The sequence below is a fragment of the Acanthochromis polyacanthus genome, chromosome 21 (genome assembly GCF_021347895.1).
Source record: "Acanthochromis polyacanthus isolate Apoly-LR-REF ecotype Palm Island chromosome 21, KAUST_Apoly_ChrSc, whole genome shotgun sequence".
NCBI classification, from domain to species: domain Eukaryota; kingdom Metazoa; phylum Chordata; class Actinopteri; family Pomacentridae; genus Acanthochromis; species Acanthochromis polyacanthus.
The window spans coordinates 405,681-426,289 of record NC_067133.1 but is presented as its reverse complement, the minus strand read 5'-3'; the positions used below and the strand labels follow the sequence as shown (position 1 = coordinate 426,289).

General features: G+C 39.5%; 1 protein-coding gene and 1 long non-coding RNA gene across 2 annotated transcripts in view; both read right to left on the bottom strand.

Moving 5' to 3' along the window:
* Nucleotides 1–279: 279 nt before the first annotated feature.
* On the bottom strand, nt 280–5,441 carry LOC127531652 (uncharacterized). Its single transcript, XR_007938782.1, has 3 exons — nt 5,305–5,441; nt 5,140–5,182; nt 280–658 (listed from the first exon to the last, which is right to left on the bottom strand). It is a non-coding gene; the product is annotated as an uncharacterized LOC127531652 (long non-coding RNA).
* A 6,284-nt stretch (nt 5,442–11,725) lies between these two features.
* Nucleotides 11,726–20,609, bottom strand: part of LOC127531723 (uncharacterized) — a 66,996-nt gene continuing 58,112 nt past the window's right edge. Inside the window, exons 9-25 of the mRNA XM_051941559.1 lie at nt 20,037–20,330; nt 19,630–19,941; nt 19,245–19,529; nt 18,376–18,669; nt 17,969–18,280; nt 17,584–17,868; nt 16,178–16,471; nt 15,772–16,083; nt 15,387–15,671; nt 14,506–14,799; nt 14,100–14,411; nt 13,715–13,999; nt 13,285–13,614; nt 12,831–13,148; nt 12,466–12,753; nt 12,141–12,289; nt 11,726–11,920 (exon numbers count right to left, since the gene is read on the bottom strand). Coding sequence (XP_051797519.1) covers nt 11,912–11,920; nt 12,141–12,289; nt 12,466–12,753; nt 12,831–13,148; nt 13,285–13,614; nt 13,715–13,999; nt 14,100–14,411; nt 14,506–14,799; nt 15,387–15,671; nt 15,772–16,083; nt 16,178–16,471; nt 17,584–17,868; nt 17,969–18,280; nt 18,376–18,669; nt 19,245–19,529; nt 19,630–19,941; nt 20,037–20,330 — 4,658 coding nt within the window. The 3' untranslated portion in view covers nt 11,726–11,911. The remainder of the gene's footprint in view (nt 11,921–12,140; nt 12,290–12,465; nt 12,754–12,830; nt 13,149–13,284; nt 13,615–13,714; nt 14,000–14,099; nt 14,412–14,505; nt 14,800–15,386; nt 15,672–15,771; nt 16,084–16,177; nt 16,472–17,583; nt 17,869–17,968; nt 18,281–18,375; nt 18,670–19,244; nt 19,530–19,629; nt 19,942–20,036; nt 20,331–20,609) is intronic.

Below are 20,609 nucleotides of genomic sequence, written 5' to 3'. Positions count from 1 at the left end.
TGTTATTCTGTTTATTTATTATTATCTACCTGCCTGCAGCATTCACAGTGCATTTTCTTCAGGAAATGCAATCTAGTTTAATATTTCATGTTCACTATAACCTGAAAAGTGTCCATATTTACTGTCTTTATTCAGGTTTTGAGGAATGTAATGTGAAATAATTTTAAATTCAGTCTAAACATTTGTGGAGCTGCTGGTGGTGCCTCATATTAAAGCAAATAAGATTCATCCCCGTGTTAAAAAAAAAGAGGTAAATCCAGAAGTTCTTGAAAATACAATTTACTGCATTTCAAAGAAACATCTCTGCTGTGAGGATCAAAATATGAGAGGACCTCGGCTTCAAGACGTCTTCCTCCTGTGTGTGGTCTGTCTCGGAACATTTAGAGACCGACTGCAGTTAGAAGGAAACAGTTCAAGTGAAATGATTCTCAGTTTCTCTGCCAGCATCCCAGCACTGCCAGTTCATCTGAATCACATCAGGGCACTTTGACCCCTCAAACCTCCTGTCCAGTCTTCCTCCTCCTTCATCAGCCGTCCTCACTCAGATCACACTTCCTGACTGTCCAACAGCATCAAGCCCCAGAAGAGGGTCAGGAAAGCTTGTCTATGTTGGCCAAGAAGCGCTGGGACCACCGTCCATCCAGATACAGTACAAAGGCTGAGAAGAGAGGAGGGGAGTGTGAGGGGCAGCAACGAATTTAAGAATCAATGTCATGAGATAAATTAAGTCTCCAGCAATGGCTTTGGTGTCTGAGGATGTAAAGGTGATAACACCCTAGAAAACTATTGAAATGATGAAATATGTGGAGTAATGTGTCTTTATGCCTATCGTTTACTGTCGTACAATAAAGTAAAGTCATAAAGGATAACATATTTTAAAATCGGTTAAATACAGACAATTATTAACCAGCTCTACATCAATTTAAAAACAATTTCTACCATTTCTGCATTTACTCAGCTCAGCTTTATTTTTACAAGCCACACCGGAAGTGTTATCCGGATGTTATTACTTCTAACTTGACTTAACCCGAGTGTATTCACAATAAGGAGCTCAGGGCAGCAAAGCTCCACAGTGAGGAACTGCAGCGCAGCATTACATTAAATTCAACTGTAACACTCATTAATCGTCTGTACAGATCGTTAACATCAACGTTCAAAATACATTATTAGCTAAAATGCTACAATCATCATTTGCATTGATCATCTTTGCTGAGTATTGTAAATTAAAATGTGTTTTAGTCAAAATCTTCAGGACTTGAGACTGCTGCTAGAGACACATTCATGCTAACATCAAGACAGGCATTAGCATGCTAGCACTTTAAATAGTTTACAAAATAGATTAATAAAATGTGACAATGAGAAACAAACTGAGAGAAAATGTCAACAACCGCAGCTGTATTTGATTCCTAGTAGTTACTTCATTTAGTGCCATTTAATAGATATTTCTAAAGACCGACTTTCAATATGAAAGAATAAAATAAAATATTGTAATAATTGTTCTGTAGAAGTTAGAATTTTAGGCCACACAAAAGACCACATTATTATATTTAAAGTAATAGTAGCAATAATAATAATGCTGGTTGTATGAGATTGTCATTTGGGCTGCAGATTTGCTTTAGTATTGCCTATGACACTACTGTGATTATTTTTCTGTATTTTCAAAATACTGCCAGCCACAGCTTCATTTGCTCTGCCTCCACCATGTCATGAATTTTGTGTTCCTTTGTGTTTTTAATCTGGGATTACAAGTTCATAATATTAGCTTGGTTTCCCTTTAAAAAATTGAAAAATGAAAAGTGTAGAGTGATCTGAACATTGAACATTTCTGTGCTTGTCATCCATTTGGACAATAAAGTAATGAAATAATCAAGGAAGACATTTTCAAAATCAATCAGGAAGAGTCTGTTGTCAAATGTTCACTTTTCTATTTATATCCATTTGAAAACAGCAATTTCAATCGATTTTTCTGTATTAACTCAGCTCAGCTTTATTTTTACAGCTCTGACCGGAATTGTTATCTTGATGTTATTATTTCTAACTTGCGTTGACCAGAATGTATTTACTATAACGGGCTCTGGTGCCCTCTGGTGGCCACAGTGACAAACTGCAACACACGACTGTCAAGTCACCGTCACAATTATATACTAACCCATCCTCTAAGTTACTTTCAAAATAAAAGAGCAAAATAAAATATTTTGTTTATCTTTATTGAAAGTTAGAATTTGAGGTCACACAAAACACCAGATAATAATAATAATAATAATAATAATAAGAAGAAGAAGAAGAAGAAGAAGAAGAAGAAGAAGAATAGGAATAGAAATTATTTTGGCTGCACATTTGCATTATTATTGCCTATGACACTACTGTGATTATTTTCTGCATCTTCAAAATACTGCCAGCCACAGCTTCATTTGCTCTGCCTCCATTGTTTCATAAATTTTGTGCTCCTTTGTTTTTTAAATCTGTGATTACAAAATCATAATTGTACTTTGGTTTCCCTAAAAAAAAAATCGATTGAAAAAACAGAATTGTAGAGTGAACTGAACATTGAAAATTTCTATGCTTGTCATCCATGTGGGACAGTAAAATGATGAAATAATCAAGGAGGACATTTTTAAAATCAATCACGAACATCAGGAATATCCATTTTAAAAACAGTCATTTCCATCGTCATTTCCCTATGAACTCAGCTCAGCTTTATTTTTACAGCTCAGACCGGAAGCGTTATCCTGACGTTATTGCTTCTAACTTGAGTTGACCTGAATGTATTCAAAATATAGAGCTTTGGTGCTCTCTGGTGGCCACAGTGAGGAACTGCAATACACATTTGTCAAGTTATCGTCACAATCGTATACTCACTCATCCTGCAAGTCACTTTCAAAATAAAAATAGCAAAATAAACTATTTTATTCATTGTGTAAAATTAAGAATTTGAGGCAAGAAAAAACACCACATAATAATAATAATAATAATAATAATAATAATAATAATAATAACAAGAACAAGAACAAGAAGAACAAGAAGAAGAAAAAGAAAAAGAAGAAGAAGGCTGGTTGTATGAGATTATCATTTTGGCTGGAGATTTGATTTTAGTATTGCCTTCAACACTATGGAAATTATTACATCTTTAAAATACTACCAGCTACAGCTTCATTTGCTCTGTCTCCATCATGTCATGTATTTTATGCTCCTTTGTGTTTTTAATCCATGACTACGAATTCATGAAATTAGTTTGGCTTCACCAAAAACAATGATTCAAAATATGAAAAATCTCAGAATAAACTAAACATTTCTATGCTTGTCATCCCCGGTGGATGGTAAAATCATGAACAGGACATTTTTAAAAACCAATCAGGAACAGTCTGTTATTATTGAATTTCACTTTTCCATCTATATCCATTTAAGATATGAATTTCTATTGTGAGTTGTCTATTAAGTCAACTCAGCTTTATTTTTACAGCTCAGGCAGGAAGTGTTATCCTGATGCTATTATTTCTAACTTGAGTTGACCGGAGTGTATTTACAATAACGAGCTTTGGTGCCCTCCGGTGGCCACAGTGAGGAACTGCAGCATTAAATTAAATTCAAGTACAACACTCGTTGTCAGTTATTGGCAGCATAGATTATTATAACATCAATGCTCAAAACTAATTGTTCATTAAAATGATACAGTCAACATTTGCATTGATCATCTTTGCTGAAAGTTGTAAATTAAAATGTGTTTCAGTGTAAGTTTTCAGGAGGTGAGGCTGCTGCTCCTGCTAGACACAACATGCTAACATCAAGACAGACATTAGCATGCTAGCACTTGAAAATTTTTTTAAAATAGACTAATAAAACGTGACAATGAGAAAGAAACTGAGAAACTGTCCAACTGCTTTTAAATTTCCCTCCCAGTAGTTCATGTAGTGTAATTTTTATAGACATTTCTTTCCACCGACTATATACTTGTCAGATTTACTGCAACACACATCTGTCAAGTCACGGTCACAATCTTATACTAACTCATCCTGTGAGTTACTTTCAAAATAAAAGAACAAAAGAAATTATTCTATTTATTGTTACGTCGAAGTTAGAATTTGAGGCCACAAAAAGCACCACGTTAATATTAATATTAATAATAATAATAATAACAATAACAACAACAATAATAATAATAAAGGTTGGTTTTATGAGATTGTCATTTTGGCTAGTGGCTACACATTTGCATTAGTATTGCCTTCAACACAGCTGTTAGTTTTTGAGTAATGTTGCAAACAGTTTGGCAGACAGATGAACCGACACTGATCCCTGGCAGAGTAATAAGTACAACAAACATACAGCAGTGGCACCGAGCCGATAAACAAAACACACAGTCACCACACTGGCTTGTATAATTGTCAGGACCCTTCCCTCATACACTGCAATTTGAAGTGCTCTAACTCTCTTCATGCCTTTTCTCCCTCTCCTGTCAGCAGAGCTGACGAGAAGCAGCTGAAACCGGTCATGCAATCAGTCACCTCCGGCAGAGTCTGAGCAGCTGACAAGCATTCTCCTGATTACACACCGATCATAAAACTCCGGCTCTTCTAGCAACACTCTGCCAGATCGTTAGACTCGACATACACGTCAGTTTACCCTCTAGCCTCTTGCTCTGCTGCCTGAGAGAGTAATTTTCTAATCCTGTTTTCTCTGTTTCACCAGAACCCGCTGCTCAGACTCCTGCAAGCTGCTTCTCCCCGGTTTGGACCCAGTTATTCCCTGAAATCATCTCTCAGTGTCTGAGTTCTCCAGTCTACAGCCCAACCCTCATTCCCTGCCTTACTCCTGCCACCAAGGATCCTCAGACCACCCGGCGCCACACTCTGCCTCCCCTCCTCGAACCAGCAGCCGCCGATCCCCGGTGGGAACGTCGCCCACCCGGCACCACTCCTCATCCTCCCCTGACAAGACTCCGGCTCCCCATCCACCAGTTCTTCTCCTCTCCCTGCAATAAATCATTCATAAAAACTGCATCTTGGCCTTGGTGGTGGTTCTCTGCTCGAGTCCGGTCCTGATTGTGTGACAATAATCTTCTGTGCTAAACATAAACTGCAGTAACAAAAAAAAAAAAACTGTCACAAATATCTCATCTTTAACTGAAGAAAAAAGACCTCATACCTGGAACACATGCAGTGTTGTCATTCTCTGACCATCTGAACTCCTAAACATAGTAAACAAACAAAAAGTGAGTTTTTAATGCAAATAACAGAAACATTTACCACTCTGTCACTGTATTTCATAAATCAAGCCTTTCATAGCATGGAATTAATTACATTCTCTTACCATCTCTATTAGAACAACTTCCTGTATTTTGCACTTTGACCCCAAAACACGCCTGTTTCTAAACCTTCTGTGGTTCTAAATGATGAACCAGTGAAGCTTCTTTAACTACAGGAATGAATCATTTCACATCACTGCTCTTCTTGACGCTGCAGGTGGCAAATCATGTCAGTGACTTTATAATTACAGAATAAATCCGAGTTCCTCTTTCCAGACAGTCGCTGTAGCTGCTTGACTAATGATGCTTGTTGGGTTTGTTTTGCATTTACCGGTGAGAGAGTTAAACTTAAGCAGGTTGTGATACTGAAACTCAGCTGGTAGTTCACAACTGCATGAGACTTTTTTCATGCAAATTTATATATTTCTCTGCATATGATGAAGGAGTAACAAGAACTGATTTGAAACTTCTTTAAGGAGGCCAAAAAGTAATAAATACTTGATATGTCACTAATCTATTGTTAATAATGCACAATGAAACAGGTTTAAGGTAATTGTTCACAATATGTTTATAATATGTTATAATTTAATGATATGTAAGAAGGTTTTGAGAAAGAATCATGTAATATGTTTTTATGTTGACCAAGAATCCAACCAGGTGCTCCGCAAGAGCAAAAAGGGTCCAGAATCCAGCTTTCATTCATTCATTCATTCATTCATTCATTCATTCATTCATTCATTCATTAGCTTCATTAGCTTAAAAAAACACTACAACAGCTACTTATTTTCACAGAAATCACCAGGGGGCAGTAGGAGATCAGAAATATAATAAAGAGCTGCACATCAATTGATTCACAGTGCAGCAACATCAAACAATTCAAATCATTTTGTGTTGTTGTATTCCTTGGTTGGTAATGTTATTCTGAGCAAAGCAATGGTAAATTACTCAGAGATTCAGCCTTTACTGAATTTCAGTTTCTCACAGGGCAGGAGTGGGACTCATTTTCAGCCCTGGACTTTCATGCCTCAGACCGGCCCACTTTAGATCACGACCTATTACTATCAAAATCATTTCATTCTAGCCTTGTCTTGTAATTCAGTGTGTTTTTCTAAAAATATTTCCAATTCAGTGCAAGTAAGGGTTGCTTCACAATGAGGATTTATTCCAACATGAGTGCACATCTCCAACATTATTCTTTACAACAATATCAGAATCTATATTCTGTTCAAATGAGTGTTCAAGGATATCCAAACCTTAAAAATGAAATAAAAGAAGAAATAAAAATATTACATTTAAAAAAAAATAATAATAATAAAAGGTGTTGCACTTTCTAATAAGGGTCATTCCGTGTGGTTTCACCAGATAATGGTTGCTGCACCATCTTCGAATTAGTCCTAAATTTGCATGCCATTAGACAGTCACAAAAGTACTTTCTATGCAAAATTGTAGGCCTGTAGCTCAAATAGTTTCTGCGTTGTGGGGGTTTGAAATTTTCAGAATTTGAGCTATAAAAAGCCTCGCCAGCGTTCTTTACATCTTTAAGTGGTTATTTCTCAGCCTCTAGACATACCAGAGAGCTGTGAGTTGGTAAACAAGGCCTCTGCATGTAGCTAGTGCCCCACAAACATCCCCAGGTGTTTCCCTACCATGAGCTACTACAGAGCTCCCTGAATTCAAGTTAGTACATGCAATTTGTATGTGTATGTTATAATTACATGTATGCATTGCAAATGGGTGTCAACATGTCATTACACTTTTTGAAGGTAGTCACCTTTAACAACTAACATTTCAAAAAGAACAAAACATACATAATACTACCATTGGAATGACTACTAATACTTGTGTCCCAATTTAAAGTACTGAAAAGCAAAAAAGTGTAATGCCCTTTTTGTGTCACAAGGTCTGGTTTAGAGCCATACCTGTAGATATCATGACATGTTGACACCCATTTGCAATGCATCCATGTAATTATAACATACACATACAAATTACATGTACTAACTTGAATTCAGGAAGCTCTGTAGTAGTTCATGGTTGATTAATTTAAAAATACAACAATAATGTTGAATTTTACAGTATCAGTGCAGTGGGATTAAACATGTTAAATTTAATTGTACAATGCCATGTTACAAGCAAAAGAACCTATACCTAAGTTATAACTTAGGTATACCTAAGTTATACCATTACACTTTTTGAAGGTAATCACCTTTAACAACTAACATTTCAAAAAGAACAAAACATACATAATCCTACCATTGGAATGACTACTAATACTTGTATCCCAATTTAAAGTACTGAAAAGCAAAAAATGATTTTGACATTACCCATGCCATTTTGAGTAAGAATATCTCAGTAACTACAAATATAACCCCGCTGCTTTTTTGTACAGTGATAGAAGACAGATGGAACTGTCTTGTAGAAAAATTTGGGGTCTCTGGTACCTGTCCCACACTGAGATTTTTGCCACCAAAAATAGCCAATTAAAAATCTTGTCCAACTTTGGGAGCTCATATTTTCCAAACTGAGGTACCTAGAAAGCTCCAGTTTGCTAAGTTATCACACAAGTTTGTGTAGAATGGAACCCAGGGGTGTTAGAAAACTTCTGTGCAGTATTTCTAGTACTTTTAAGGTCCCAAACTCCACTCGTGAGTAGGTATCTCTTAATTTTTTAGCATTTTTAGCAAGCCCCCACGGCCTGCAGAGTGTAGGGAAACACCTGGGGATGTTTGTGGGGCACTAGCTACATGCAGAGGCCTTGTTTACCAACTCACAGCTCTCTGGTATGTCTAGAGGCTGAGAAATAACCACTTAAAGATGAAAAAAATGCTGGCGAGACTTTATATAGCCCAAATTCTGAAAATTTCAAACCCCCACAACGCAGAAACTATTTGAGCTACAGGCCTACAATTTTGCATAGAAAGTACTTTTGTGACTATCTAATGGCATACAAATTTAAGACTAATTTGAAAATGGTGCAGCAACACCCCCAAGGAATATCTGGTCATTTCACCTGGAATGACCCATGGCACTATCATCTTTTTCCTCTGCAAGGAAACAGTTGCATCACAACTTAAATTTCACAAATATGAGAACATCAGTTAAAGGGCTGATCTCAAACACTATTCTTTACAACATCACGTCCTTTTTTGCAATATCAAATATCAAGCAAATTAGTGTTCACAGATATCTAATCCGGGCTGCACAGTGGAGTAGTGGTTAGCACTTTCGCCTTGCAGCAAGAAAATCCCCGGTTCAAATCCCGGGGTGGGCCTGGGATCTTTCTGCATGGAGTTTGCATGTTCTCCCTGAGCATGCGTGGGTTTTCTCCGGGTACTCCGGCTTCCTCCCACAGTCCAAAAACATCCATCCATCCATTCTCTATACACCGCTTTATCCTCACTAGGGTCGCAGGGGATGCTGGAGCCTATCCCACCTGACTCAGGTGAAGGCAGGGGACACCCTGGACAGGTCACCAGTCTGTCGCAGGGCTACATATACAGACACACAATCACACTCACATTCACACCTACGGGCAATTTAGAGTAACCAATGGTGCCAGTTCTTTTTAGACAGAACCTGTTATAAAACAGAATTCATAATGTTCAGTTTCATTTAGAATTTGTCGTTCCACTCCTCCCTCCAGGTTACTGCAGCTGAGTTGACGCAGGTCTACCCCACAGTTAAACACAACCTCAGCTACAATATGAGGATTTTTTTCTGTAGACGGCAGTCTCCCCGCTCGTCCCCCTCACACACACACACACACACGCACACACACGCACACACACGTACACGCACGCACACGCACATGCACACGCACACGCACACGCACACACACACACACAAAGAGTAGATACTGAGAGTACCCGATACTCGCGAGTATCCAACACGATGCAAGACTGCTGTGACGGTGGAGACATGCGGTGGTGGAGTATTTGCGATGATTAAAAAAAAAAAAATTAAAGGAGGGGCGCTGGAATTTTAGTAGCAGTGGGCTGTCGCTGCAGAATGAATGTAGGGAAAACCCTGGGATTAAAAGGAAGGAACACAAGACCTTAGAGACACTGCTCACATGAGTCATTTAAGTCAGAGATTCTGCTCTGAAAACTAAGCTGAACTTTTATCTGGTAAGATTGTGCACGGCACAACAGAAAATTAATGTTCCATGGACTTTTTTCTGTGAAGAACACAGAGAGGGTAATTTGGTTATTATTTATTTCATAAATAGTGTTATTTATGTCATTAATAGTGTTATTATTTATTTCCTGACTTTTTTTTTTTCTGTGAAGATCCCGGAAAGGGTTATTAATATTTGGTTATGTGTGGCTTTCTGGAGAACAATGTTTACGTTTAGGCACCCCTGCGATTGTCACACTTTTTCTGTTACAAACTGACCCCGGCCCCCCACCAGAGAAGGGAAAAGTTATGTGGCCCTCACAGGAAAAAGTTTGGGGACCCCTGCTAAAGACTCAGTACAGCCAAAATAAAGACACAACTCAGCTGCACCAAACCCACTAATCACTGCACACATTAGCACCATGTGCTAACTGTGGCTAAAGAACCACATTTACCAAGACAACTATCCAGTACAAAGCCCTAAAACACACCAAGAAACACATTAAAGAGGATTTTACTGCTGGAAGCTGCAAGACCTAAAGAACAAACTAAAGCAACGAACCAAAGCCGGTTCAGAAGCAGAGGAACTGTTTGACTGCAGCCATAAAGCAGGAAGACACTGAGCTGCTCAGGTGTTCCTGATTACACCAAGCAGCCACCTGGACAGCCAATAGGAACACAGCTTTGTGGAAGTCCAGAGGGCTGGCTTAGTGAAGTAAATTTTGTTTAAAGTTGAAGCAGAAATTTAACAAAGAAAGTTGAAAAGCACCTTCTGATACCTGAAAATTCAATTTTATAGTTATAGTGATAGTTGTAGTTTGTTTGTTTGTTATGTATGTTTTTAAAGCATACACTGTATGTTTTCTACCTGTTCCATTTACCATATATTCTATAGAAGATATTGGTGCTTTTGTGTCCATACAGCTCTGAGGCAACACACCAATATCTGATCTAAAACTACTTTAATAATGAATATATAATCAGGGATTCCAAAGCTCTCAAAAATGACCCCAATGTAAAAAATCACACCATAAAGGGCAGAAAATTGTTGATTCCATACTCAGATTCTTAATGTTTTTGTATGCAAGTATTTATGATCGACGTGGTTTTTATTTACCAGAAAGGAATCTGTAGGCCAAAATGTTCCTGAGATCTTATTTGTCATATCTTTGAGGTCATATGCTAAAGCAATGCATGTGTTTTGTGTCTGAGTCTTTTCACTTTTATCCTCTGCACATCTGCTTGATATCAGAGCTGATATTTCTCAGTACTGATGTGATCGTGGCGTATACACACTCATCAGAACATCAGTCGACTCGCAGTATGAAATATGTAGATTTTTTGGTCCCTATACTATCCAGGAATCGACCATATTTGGTTAAGAGCTGTTTCAGGGTTTAGGTTAAAACGAGCTTAAAGTTTTGGAACCGTTATGTTTCCCAATTTGTTAATTTCATTCCAGAACCTTTGCCGGTCATGAGTTTGTAAGTGATCAATATGCAAAGAAAGACCTCTCTTAAAACTGCGTTTCACTGTGTGAAATCTTCTATCAAATTTCGTTTGCTTTTCCTTAAATTCCATCTTCAACCTTTCCCTCAACACTTTGTTCTTACATCTCAGAAAACATTTCTCTGCTATTCTTACGGTATCCCATAAAGTCTGCAAATCATGATTCCAGTAGGATAGGCAATTTGGAAGCTTTCATGGCTGTTAGGTTTCCGAGCATAACTGGCTTGTGGCAGCCAAGCGTATAGCGATGTCACTTTTTGATCCTTCGATGTCGGCTCTTCCTGGCATTGTGAAGCAGAATTCACCAAGCGTTGCATTGTTCACCCAAGAATAGGGAATGTGAGCTGGGTGAGACCATTGTTTAATTACTGCAACCACTAGAGGGTGTTGTTACAATGAAACAACATGAGTCGTAGCAAGATGTTTCCTCAAATAACCTTTTCCAAGGACAGTCTTTGGAGTGATGTAGCTGTCATAGTTAGACCGTGTGTTTGGCCTTTGGATGGGGGGCTTCCGGTCACTATGGTGTTTGAAGGCTACATATTTTTGGATTTACCGTTGTTAATCCTGTTTGTTTCTTCAACAATAAGATCTTTAAATGACTGAATAGGTAGTATTTCACATGGAGGTGGCGCTACAGCCGCTGCACACGGAGCTTTATCTCACTCTAAAGGACAATCAGAGTAATGCTAGAGTGTTGAGTATATTCAGGAAGAATCCATACATTATATCATCTTCAAACAAATCATAATCAATGAGGCAAATTCTGACAACCTTTGTTTTGTTTGCCTTATTTCAATTTTTATGTATGTTTTTGCAACAACAATCAGTGTAGTGACACAAAATAGTCATTACGCAAAATTACAATTTTAATTCTTATGTTTATTCATTTTTTATTTATTTTTGTTGCATTTTCTCTTACATACACAGTAAAAGGATATTATAAACCTATAACATAAAACATCATAATACAAGTCATTATGCTTTAAAAAAATAATTAAAAGTCGATATTTGGGTCGTAAAATGAGATCTTTCCTGTGGTCGTCATCATTTTGTCTAAAAGGGGAAAAAGAGAATGTGTCAGCATTAGTTGACAGTTTTGTGTCTAGTAAAAACATAAAAATATGATTATATTAATGTAATCCCAAATGATTATATTATTTTAGAATATTCTTAATATTAAGCTGTAGATATATAATAAAACCAAACGAGTGACATGATAAACTGGACAGGAAGATTATGTTAAAATTGCAGAATGACTAGTGCTGTATCTTACCTTAAATAAGGTCACTATGACACCATAGATGATGGAGAGGAGGAATAAAAGGCTGAAAATAAAAGCCATATACCAGCTTTCCACACCGGTACCGTCGTATATATCACCACGCAGGGCATCATCTAAGAAATCACAGTGTTCCAATGTGTCTGTGAAAGAAGTAAAATTCATCATTTATTACACTGACTTTGGTACACCGAGAGAGTAATTGTAAAGATTTGAATTTTTAAAAATGATGCAGTAACTAAATTGACTTTTTGCGCAAAATATGTTAACATTTCATGTGAAATCTTTAATGTGCAAGAGAATGTGGATGCTGTGGCACCTGGTTTGGATATATTCAGGGACAGGGTGGTGTTTACATGTGTCACCCTGCAGGTGAGGACCACTCCAGGTAAGGAATCGACTTGGGACAGACGTAGGTGGCTCTGGACGCTGAACTTTCCATCTGGGCCTCTGTGGGGCTCGCTGGTATTGTAGTTCCACAGCTTTGTGTTATTATCACGCAACCAGGTGATGTTAATGGATGCTGGGCTGAAGCCAGAGACCAGGCACACGAGTTCATTGGAGCCCTCGAGCAAAAAGGCTGAAGGTTCGCTGTAGGCCACTGAGGCTGCAGAAAAAGTCATAAAAGTTAATTTTTTGGTGAATTTTATTAATTTGAGAAGAAAAAAAGAAAAATCAACTCACCAAACACATCATCCAGAGTGCTTTCAAACGCTGATTCAGATGACTCATGTCTGACAACACAAGAATATGTCGACCTTTTGTCCACACTCCTGGGTACATTCAGTCGGCTGCTCATTGAATAAGAGTTGCTCTCTTTGCGTTTCCAGGTGGGACTGTTGATGTAACGAGACGACGGGAGTGTCTGACCATCCTCCACCCAATACACTAGGATGTTAGATGGGGAAAATCCAGAAACCAGGCAAACCAGTGTGAGGACGTCAGACATGGACAGCTCAGATGCAGTTGGTTGCACTATTTTCACCGTTGGCGGAAACACGTCTGGAAGAACAGACAGAGAAGAAAACATGAAAAAAAGTTCATATTATCCTACCATTTTGTCAAACAGCCATTATGAAGAATAATATTTTTGAAAGAGTGAGTTTCTGAATGGACAACTTTTATTTTTGAACATTACCTCTGCTTTTGCTGATATGGTCTTCATAGCCCTGTTTGGCACATTGATGCTTTCCTTCGCAAGAAACTTGTTTATATGCATGCCAGTCCTCTGCTGACACGTTGAGGAAGCTCTTTAAAGTCTCTGTCCCGTTGCTGTGACTCACCGGTGACTCCGTATGGACATTATGGGTTGAGTTTTTATTACCACCTACTTTCCAGGTGACAGAGAAATCTTTAAGACGAGGGCCGACCAGGAGACAGGTAACAGTCACCTGTGCCTTGTTTAGAAGCTGCTGTAGTGTTGGTCCCTGAACATAGACGCCAACTATCTGAGAGGATGTTGGTGTTACTGAGGAAAAAACACAACAGTAAAAGAACAAAAAATACTTATTTAATACAGTTAATCCACGCTTCTTGACATTTCATGATGGATTGCGTTGTTCTTTTACCTGAGCAAAAATTGATGTCCTTTTGGACTTTCTTGTTCATAGATCTGTCAGACACTTCACAAGTGAAGACCTTCCCTGATTTCCACTCTGTCTGAGGGATCTGGAGTTGACTGGTTACTGCCACACGTGCATCTGCAGACATGCTGATATCATGAGTTGATGGAGATCTTTGCTGTGATTCAGAAACCCATTTAATTTGAGGGTTGAAGCCCCATCCAGAGCACAAGAGTGTCTGAGGTCCTGAATCTTCACTGGGAGTCAGAAGAAGTTTCACTGATGGGTCCACTGAAGAGAGATGAATCAGTACATCAGTGAAACATTATCCTGATTTTAATCAGACACATAAAGTTTGAAACATCAGAGGCAGAAGAGTTTGTCCTCTCACCAAAAATATTGCCTGTGGAATCAGATTTAAAGCTTCTGATGAAGCCTTGATTCACTTTGCAGGTGAAACTTTTGTCTTTCCTCTGGTGACTCTGAGGGACAGTGAAGCGTCTGCTGACTGACTGGAGGCCTGGGCCTTCAGGAAGTTCTACATATTGTTTGTCAGAGATGTCGACATCATTGGCCTGAAAGGTGACGTAGAGGTCACGAGAGGAGAGATTTGTGATGTCACACTGGAGAACAGCACCGTCTCCCTTCAACAAATCTGGAAGAGATCTCCTGATCTCCACAGATGGAGTTGCAACTTCAGGCCCTGGATGATCACAGTAGAAAACACAACACAGTTCACACATAATATCTTTTGTGCACACAAGATTTGTGACTGTCAAGTCATATAGCTGCCCTACCTGCAACATTTACTGTCTTTTCAGTGGTTGAGAAACACTTATGTTCTGCTTTGCAGGTCACACGCCTCAGTTGCTTCCAGTCATTGGAGGAAACCCTCACATTACTGGTGATATGAGTTGTGTTTCTGTCCTCGCTCACAGTGTTATTCCTTGAGACTCTTCCATCCAACATCCAGGTGACCTTGGCATCAAAAACAGTGTGAACCAAACATGTGGCTGTCACTTCAGATGTTGACATTACAGTCTTGAAGCTGGGAGTCTCCACATGGATGGATGGAGGGGAGCTTGAATGAGCTGTCAGTGGAAAATACAAGAAACGAGAAAAATGAAGTGAGACCAAACCATCAGTAAACTCTGTTTATGTAAAGTGTATTGTCTTCTGTGTCACAGTACCACACTGACACTGTGCTTTAAAACTGCATTATTTGAAAGTTTGTGTCTTCAACCTGAATCAGATTATTATAGGAGTCACTGATGAAAACAACATGATGGAGAAATATTACTTTGGGTATCTACAAATGATTTTGTCCACTTATTGATAGAGTAGCCTGTACAGCATGCACATTCATTATACAGGTGAGTAACGGCACATCTGACCAAACCTAGAACTAAACGTCAGAGAGACGATGTTACTGAATGTGTGGGGAAAGTGAAATATCGAGCAAAGGAATGAAATCATTCTTTGATTAGATATACCATGAATAAAGGATTTACATTCACCAGGTGGACAGAAACACAATTATAAGTAGCCTCCTAGTTGACATAAACTGACTAATATGACTTCAAATTCAAACTGAGTACCTTGTGGTTGAACAAGTGAATTTAACATTTTGGAAGCAGATGTTTCTTTTGTTGTTGCTGCTGTTTTGTTGGAAATTTACCTGAGCAGAAGCTAATGTCCTTTTGGACTTTCTTGTTCATAGATCTGTCAGACACTTCACAAGTGAAGACCTTCCCTGATTTCCACTCTGTCTGAGGGATCTGGAGTTGACTGGTTACTGCCACACGTCCATCTGCAGACATGCTGATATCATGAGATGATGGAGATCTTGGCTGTGATTCAGAAACCCATTTAATTTGAGGGTTGAAGCCCAATGCGGAACACAAGAGTGTCTGAGGTCCTGAATCTTCACTGGGAGCCAGAAGAAGTTTCACTGATGGGTCCACTGAAGAGAGATGAATCAGTGCATCAGTGAAACATTATCCTGATTTTAATCAGACACATAAAGTTTGAAACATCAGAGGCAGAAGAGTTTGTCCTCTCACCAAACATATTGCCTGTGGAATCAGATTTAAAGCTTCTGATGAAGCCTTGATTCACTTTGCAGGTGAAACTTTTGTCTTTCCTCTGGTGACTCTGAGGGACAGTGAAGCGTCTGCTGACTGACTGGAGGCCTGGGCCTTCAGGAAGTTCTACATATTGTTTGTCAGAGATGTCGACATCATTGGCCTGAAAGGTGACGTAGAGGTCACGAGAGGAGAGATTTGTGATGTCACACTGGAGAACAGCACCGTCTCCCTTCAACAAATCTGGAAGAGATCTCCTGATCTCCACAGATGGAGTTGCAACTTCAGGCCCTGGATGATCACAGCAGTAAACACAACACAGTTCATTCATTAGTATCCTTTGTTTACACAAGATGTGTGATTTAAAGTCATACAGTTGTCCTACCTGCAACATTTACTGTCTTTTCAGTGGTTGAGAAACACTTATGTTCTGCTTTGCAGGTCACACGCCTCAGTTGCTTCCAGTCATTGGAGGAAACCCTCACATTACTGGTGATATGAGCTGTGTTTCTGTCCTCGCTCACTGTGTTGCTACTTGAGACTGTTCCGTTCAACATCCAGGTGACCTTGGCATCAAAAACAGTGTGAACCAAACATGTGGCTGTCACTTCAGATGTTGACATTACAGTCTTGAAGCTGGGAGTCTCCACATGGATGGATGGAGGGGAGCTTGAATGAGCTGTCAGTGGAAAATACAAGAAACGAGAACAATGCAGTGAGACCAAACCATCAGTAAACTCTGTTTATGTAAAGTGTATTGTTATTCATGTTATCGTACTAAACTGACTCTATCAAGTAAAGGCATGATTTGAAAGTTTGTGTTTTCAACCTGAATCAGAATAATATAGGAGTCACTTATGACAACATCATGGAGAAGTATTACGTTGGATTTCTACACAGGCTTTTGTCCACTTGTTGATAGAGTAGCCTGTACAGCATGCACATTCATTATACAGGTGAGTAACGGCACATCTGACTAAATCTAGAACTAAACGTCAGAGAGACGATGTTACTGAATGTGTGGGGAAAGTGAAACATCTAGCAAAGGAATGAAATCGTTCTTTGATTAGTTGGACCCATAGACTGTATATATAGTGGACGTAGCATCTGGCTCCAGAATTGAAGCAAACCCGGAAGTGTCAAAAACTTGCAATATCACACCGTCCGCTAGGGTTGGCTCCAAAAAGCTTTTTCTCCATAGACCCCAATTCATTTTTGGAAAAAATAAAATTTGATAGACTGATTTTCTACAGCTCAGGATTTTTTCCCCGTTAGTTTTCATGGTCAAAATGAGAGATCAGGTGGCCGATCTTAAAATAAATCAATACTGAATTTTAAATAAATCGTTAAAGTTGGCGGAGCCAGGGGGCGTGGCTATACTTGATCGACAGCAACAGAAGCCTCTGCGGCAAAACGTGGGCGGGATAAGAGAGTCCTCAGCCAATCCTGGCCCTAGTTGCTCTCCGGTCCAGTCTGTTTGATGACGCTTTTTACGTCACTGGCTCCAAAAAAATCCAAAACGGCGACCAGGAAGTAGCAAAATCCGGGCTTCATTTTCTCGGCGTTGAAACCAACGGGTGACGTCACGGTTAGTTTACGCCTGGTTGGACCATGAAGGATTTACATTCACCAGGTGGACAGAAACACAATTTTAAGTAGCCTCCTAGTTGACATAAACTGACTAATATGACTTCAAATTCAAACTGAGTACCTTGTGGTTGAACAAGTGAATTTAATATTTTGGAAGAAGATGTTTCTTTTGTTGTTGCTGCTGTTTTGTTGGAAATTTACCTGAACAGAAGCTGATGTCCTTTTGGACTTTCTTGTTCATAGATCTGTCAGACACTTCACAAGTGAAGACCTTCCCTGATTTCCACTCTGTCTGAGGGATCTGGAGTTGACTGGTTACTGCCACACGTCCATCGGCAGACATGCTGATATCATGAGTTGATGGAGATCTTGGCTGTGATTCAGAAACCCATTTAATTTGAGGGTTGAAGCCCAATGCGGAACACAAGAGTGTCTGAGGTCCTGAATCTTCACTGGGAGCCAGAAGAAGTTCCACTGATGGGTCCACTGAAGAGAGATGAATCAGTACATCAGTGAAACATTATCCTGATTTTAATCAGACACATAAAGTTTGAAACATCAGAGGCAGAAGAGTTTGTCCTCTCACCAAAAATATTGCCTGTGGAATCAGATTTAAAGCTTCTGATGAAGCCTTGATTCACTTTGCAGGTGAAACTTTTGTCTTTCCTCTGGTGACTCTGAGGGACAGTGAAGCGTCTGCTGACTGACTGGAGGCCTGGGCCTTCAGGAAGTTCTACATATTGTTTGTCAGAGATGTCGACATCATTGGCCTGAAAGGTGACGTAGAGGTCACGAGAGGAGAGATTTGTGATGTCACACTGGAGAACAGCACCGTCTCCCTTCAACAAATCTGGAAGAGATCTCCTGATCTCCACAGATGGAGTTGCAACTTCAGGTCCTGGATGATCACAGCAGTAAACACAACACAGTTCATTCATTAGTATCCTTTGTGCACACAAGATTTGTGACCGTCAAGTCCTATAGTTTTCCTACCTGCAACATTTACTGTCTTTTCAGTGGTTGAGAAGCACTTATGTTCTGTTTTGCAGGTCACACGCCTCAGCTGCTTCCAGTCATTGGAGGAAACCCTCACATTACTGGTGATATGAGTTGTGTTTCTGTCCTCGCTCACAGTGTTATTCCTTGAGACTGTTCCATCCAACATCCAGGTGACCTTGGCATCAAAAACAGTGTGAACCAAACATGTAGCTGTCACTTCAGATGTTGAGATTACAGTCTTGAAGCTGGGAGTCTCCACATGGATGGATGGAGGGGAGCTTGAATGAGCTGTCAGTGGAAAATACAAGAAATGAGAACAATGCAGTGAGACCAAACCATCAGTAAACTCTGTTTATGTAAAGTGTATTGTCTTCTGTGTCACAGTACCACACTGACACTATGCTTTAAAACTGCATGATTTGAAAGTTTGTGTCTTCAACCTGAATCAGATTATTATAGGAGTCACTTATGACAACATCATGGAGAAGTATTACGTTGGATTTCTACACAGGCTTTTGTCCACTTATTGATAGAGTAGCCTGTACAGCATGCACATTCATTATACAGGTGAGTAACGGCACATCTGACCAAACCTAGAACTAAACGTCTGACAGACGATGTTACTGAATGTGTGGGGAAAGTGAAAAATCTAGCAAAGGAATGAAATCATTCTTTGATTAGCTGGACCATGAAGGATTTACATTCACCAGGTGGACAGAAACACAATTTTAAGTAGCCTCCTTGTTGACATAAACTGACTAATATGACTTGAAATTCAAACAAAGTACCTTGTGGTTGAACAAGTGAATTTAACATTTTGAAAGAAGATGTTTATTTTTTTTGCTGTTTTGTTGGAAATTTACCTGAGCAGAAATTGACTTCCTTTTGGACTTTCTTGTTCATAGATCTGTCAGACACTTCACAAGTGAAGACCTTCCCTGATTTCCACTCTGTCTGAGGGATCTGGAGTTGACTGGTTACTGCCACACGTCCATCTGCAGACATGCTGATATCATGTGATGATGGAGATCTTTGCAGTGATTCAGAAACCCATTTAATTTGAGGGTTGAAGCCCCATCCAGAGCACAAGAGTGTCTGAGGTCCTGAATCTTCACTGGGAGTCAGAAGAAGTTTCACTGATGGGTCCACTGAAGAGAGATGAATCAGTGCATCAGTGAAACATTATCCTGATTTTAATCAGACACATAAAGTTTGAAACATCAGAGGCAGAAGAGTTTGTCCTCTCACCAAAAATATTGCCTGTGGAATCAGATTTAAAGCTTCTGATGAAGCCTTGATTCACTTTGCAGGTGAAACTTTTGTCTTTCCTCTGGTGACTCTGAGGGACAGTGAAGCGTCTGCTGACTGACTGGAGGCCTGGGCCTTCAGGAAGTTCTACATATTGTTTGTCAGAGATGTCGACATCATTGGCCTGAAAGGTGACGTAGAGGTCACGAGAGGAGAGATTTGTGATGTCACACTGGAGAACAGCACCGTCTCCCTTCAACAAATCTGGAAGAGATCTCCTGATCTCCACAGATGGAGTTGCAACTTCAGGTCCTGGATGATCACAGCAGTAAACACAACACAGTTCATTCATTAGTATCCTTTGTGCACACAAGATTTGTGACTGTCAAGTCCTATAGTTTTCCTACCTGCAACATTTACTGTCTTTTCAGTGGTTGAGAAGCACTTATGTTCTGTTTTGCAGGTCACACGCCTCAGCTGCTTCCAGTCATTGGAGGAAACCCTCACATTACTGGTGATATGAGTTGTGTTTCTGTCCTCGCTCACAGTGTTATTCCTTGAGACTGTTCCATCCAACATCCAGGTGACCTTGGCATCAAAAACAGTGTGAACCAAACATGTAGCTGTCACTTCAGATGTTGAGATTACAGTCTTGAAGCTGGGAGTCTCCACATGGATGGATGGAGGGGAGCTTGAATGAGCTGTCAGTGGAAAATACAAGAAATGAGAACAATGCAGTGAGACCAAACCATCAGTAAACTCTGTTTATGTAAAGTGTATTGTCTTCTGTGTCACAGTACCACACTGACACTATGCTTTAAAACTGCATGATTTGAAAGTTTGTGTCTTCAACCTGAATCAGATTATTATAGGAGTCACTTATGACAACATCATGGAGAAGTATTACGTTGGATTTCTACACAGGCTTTTGTCCACTTGTTGATAGAGTAGCCTGTACAGCATGCACATTCATTATACAG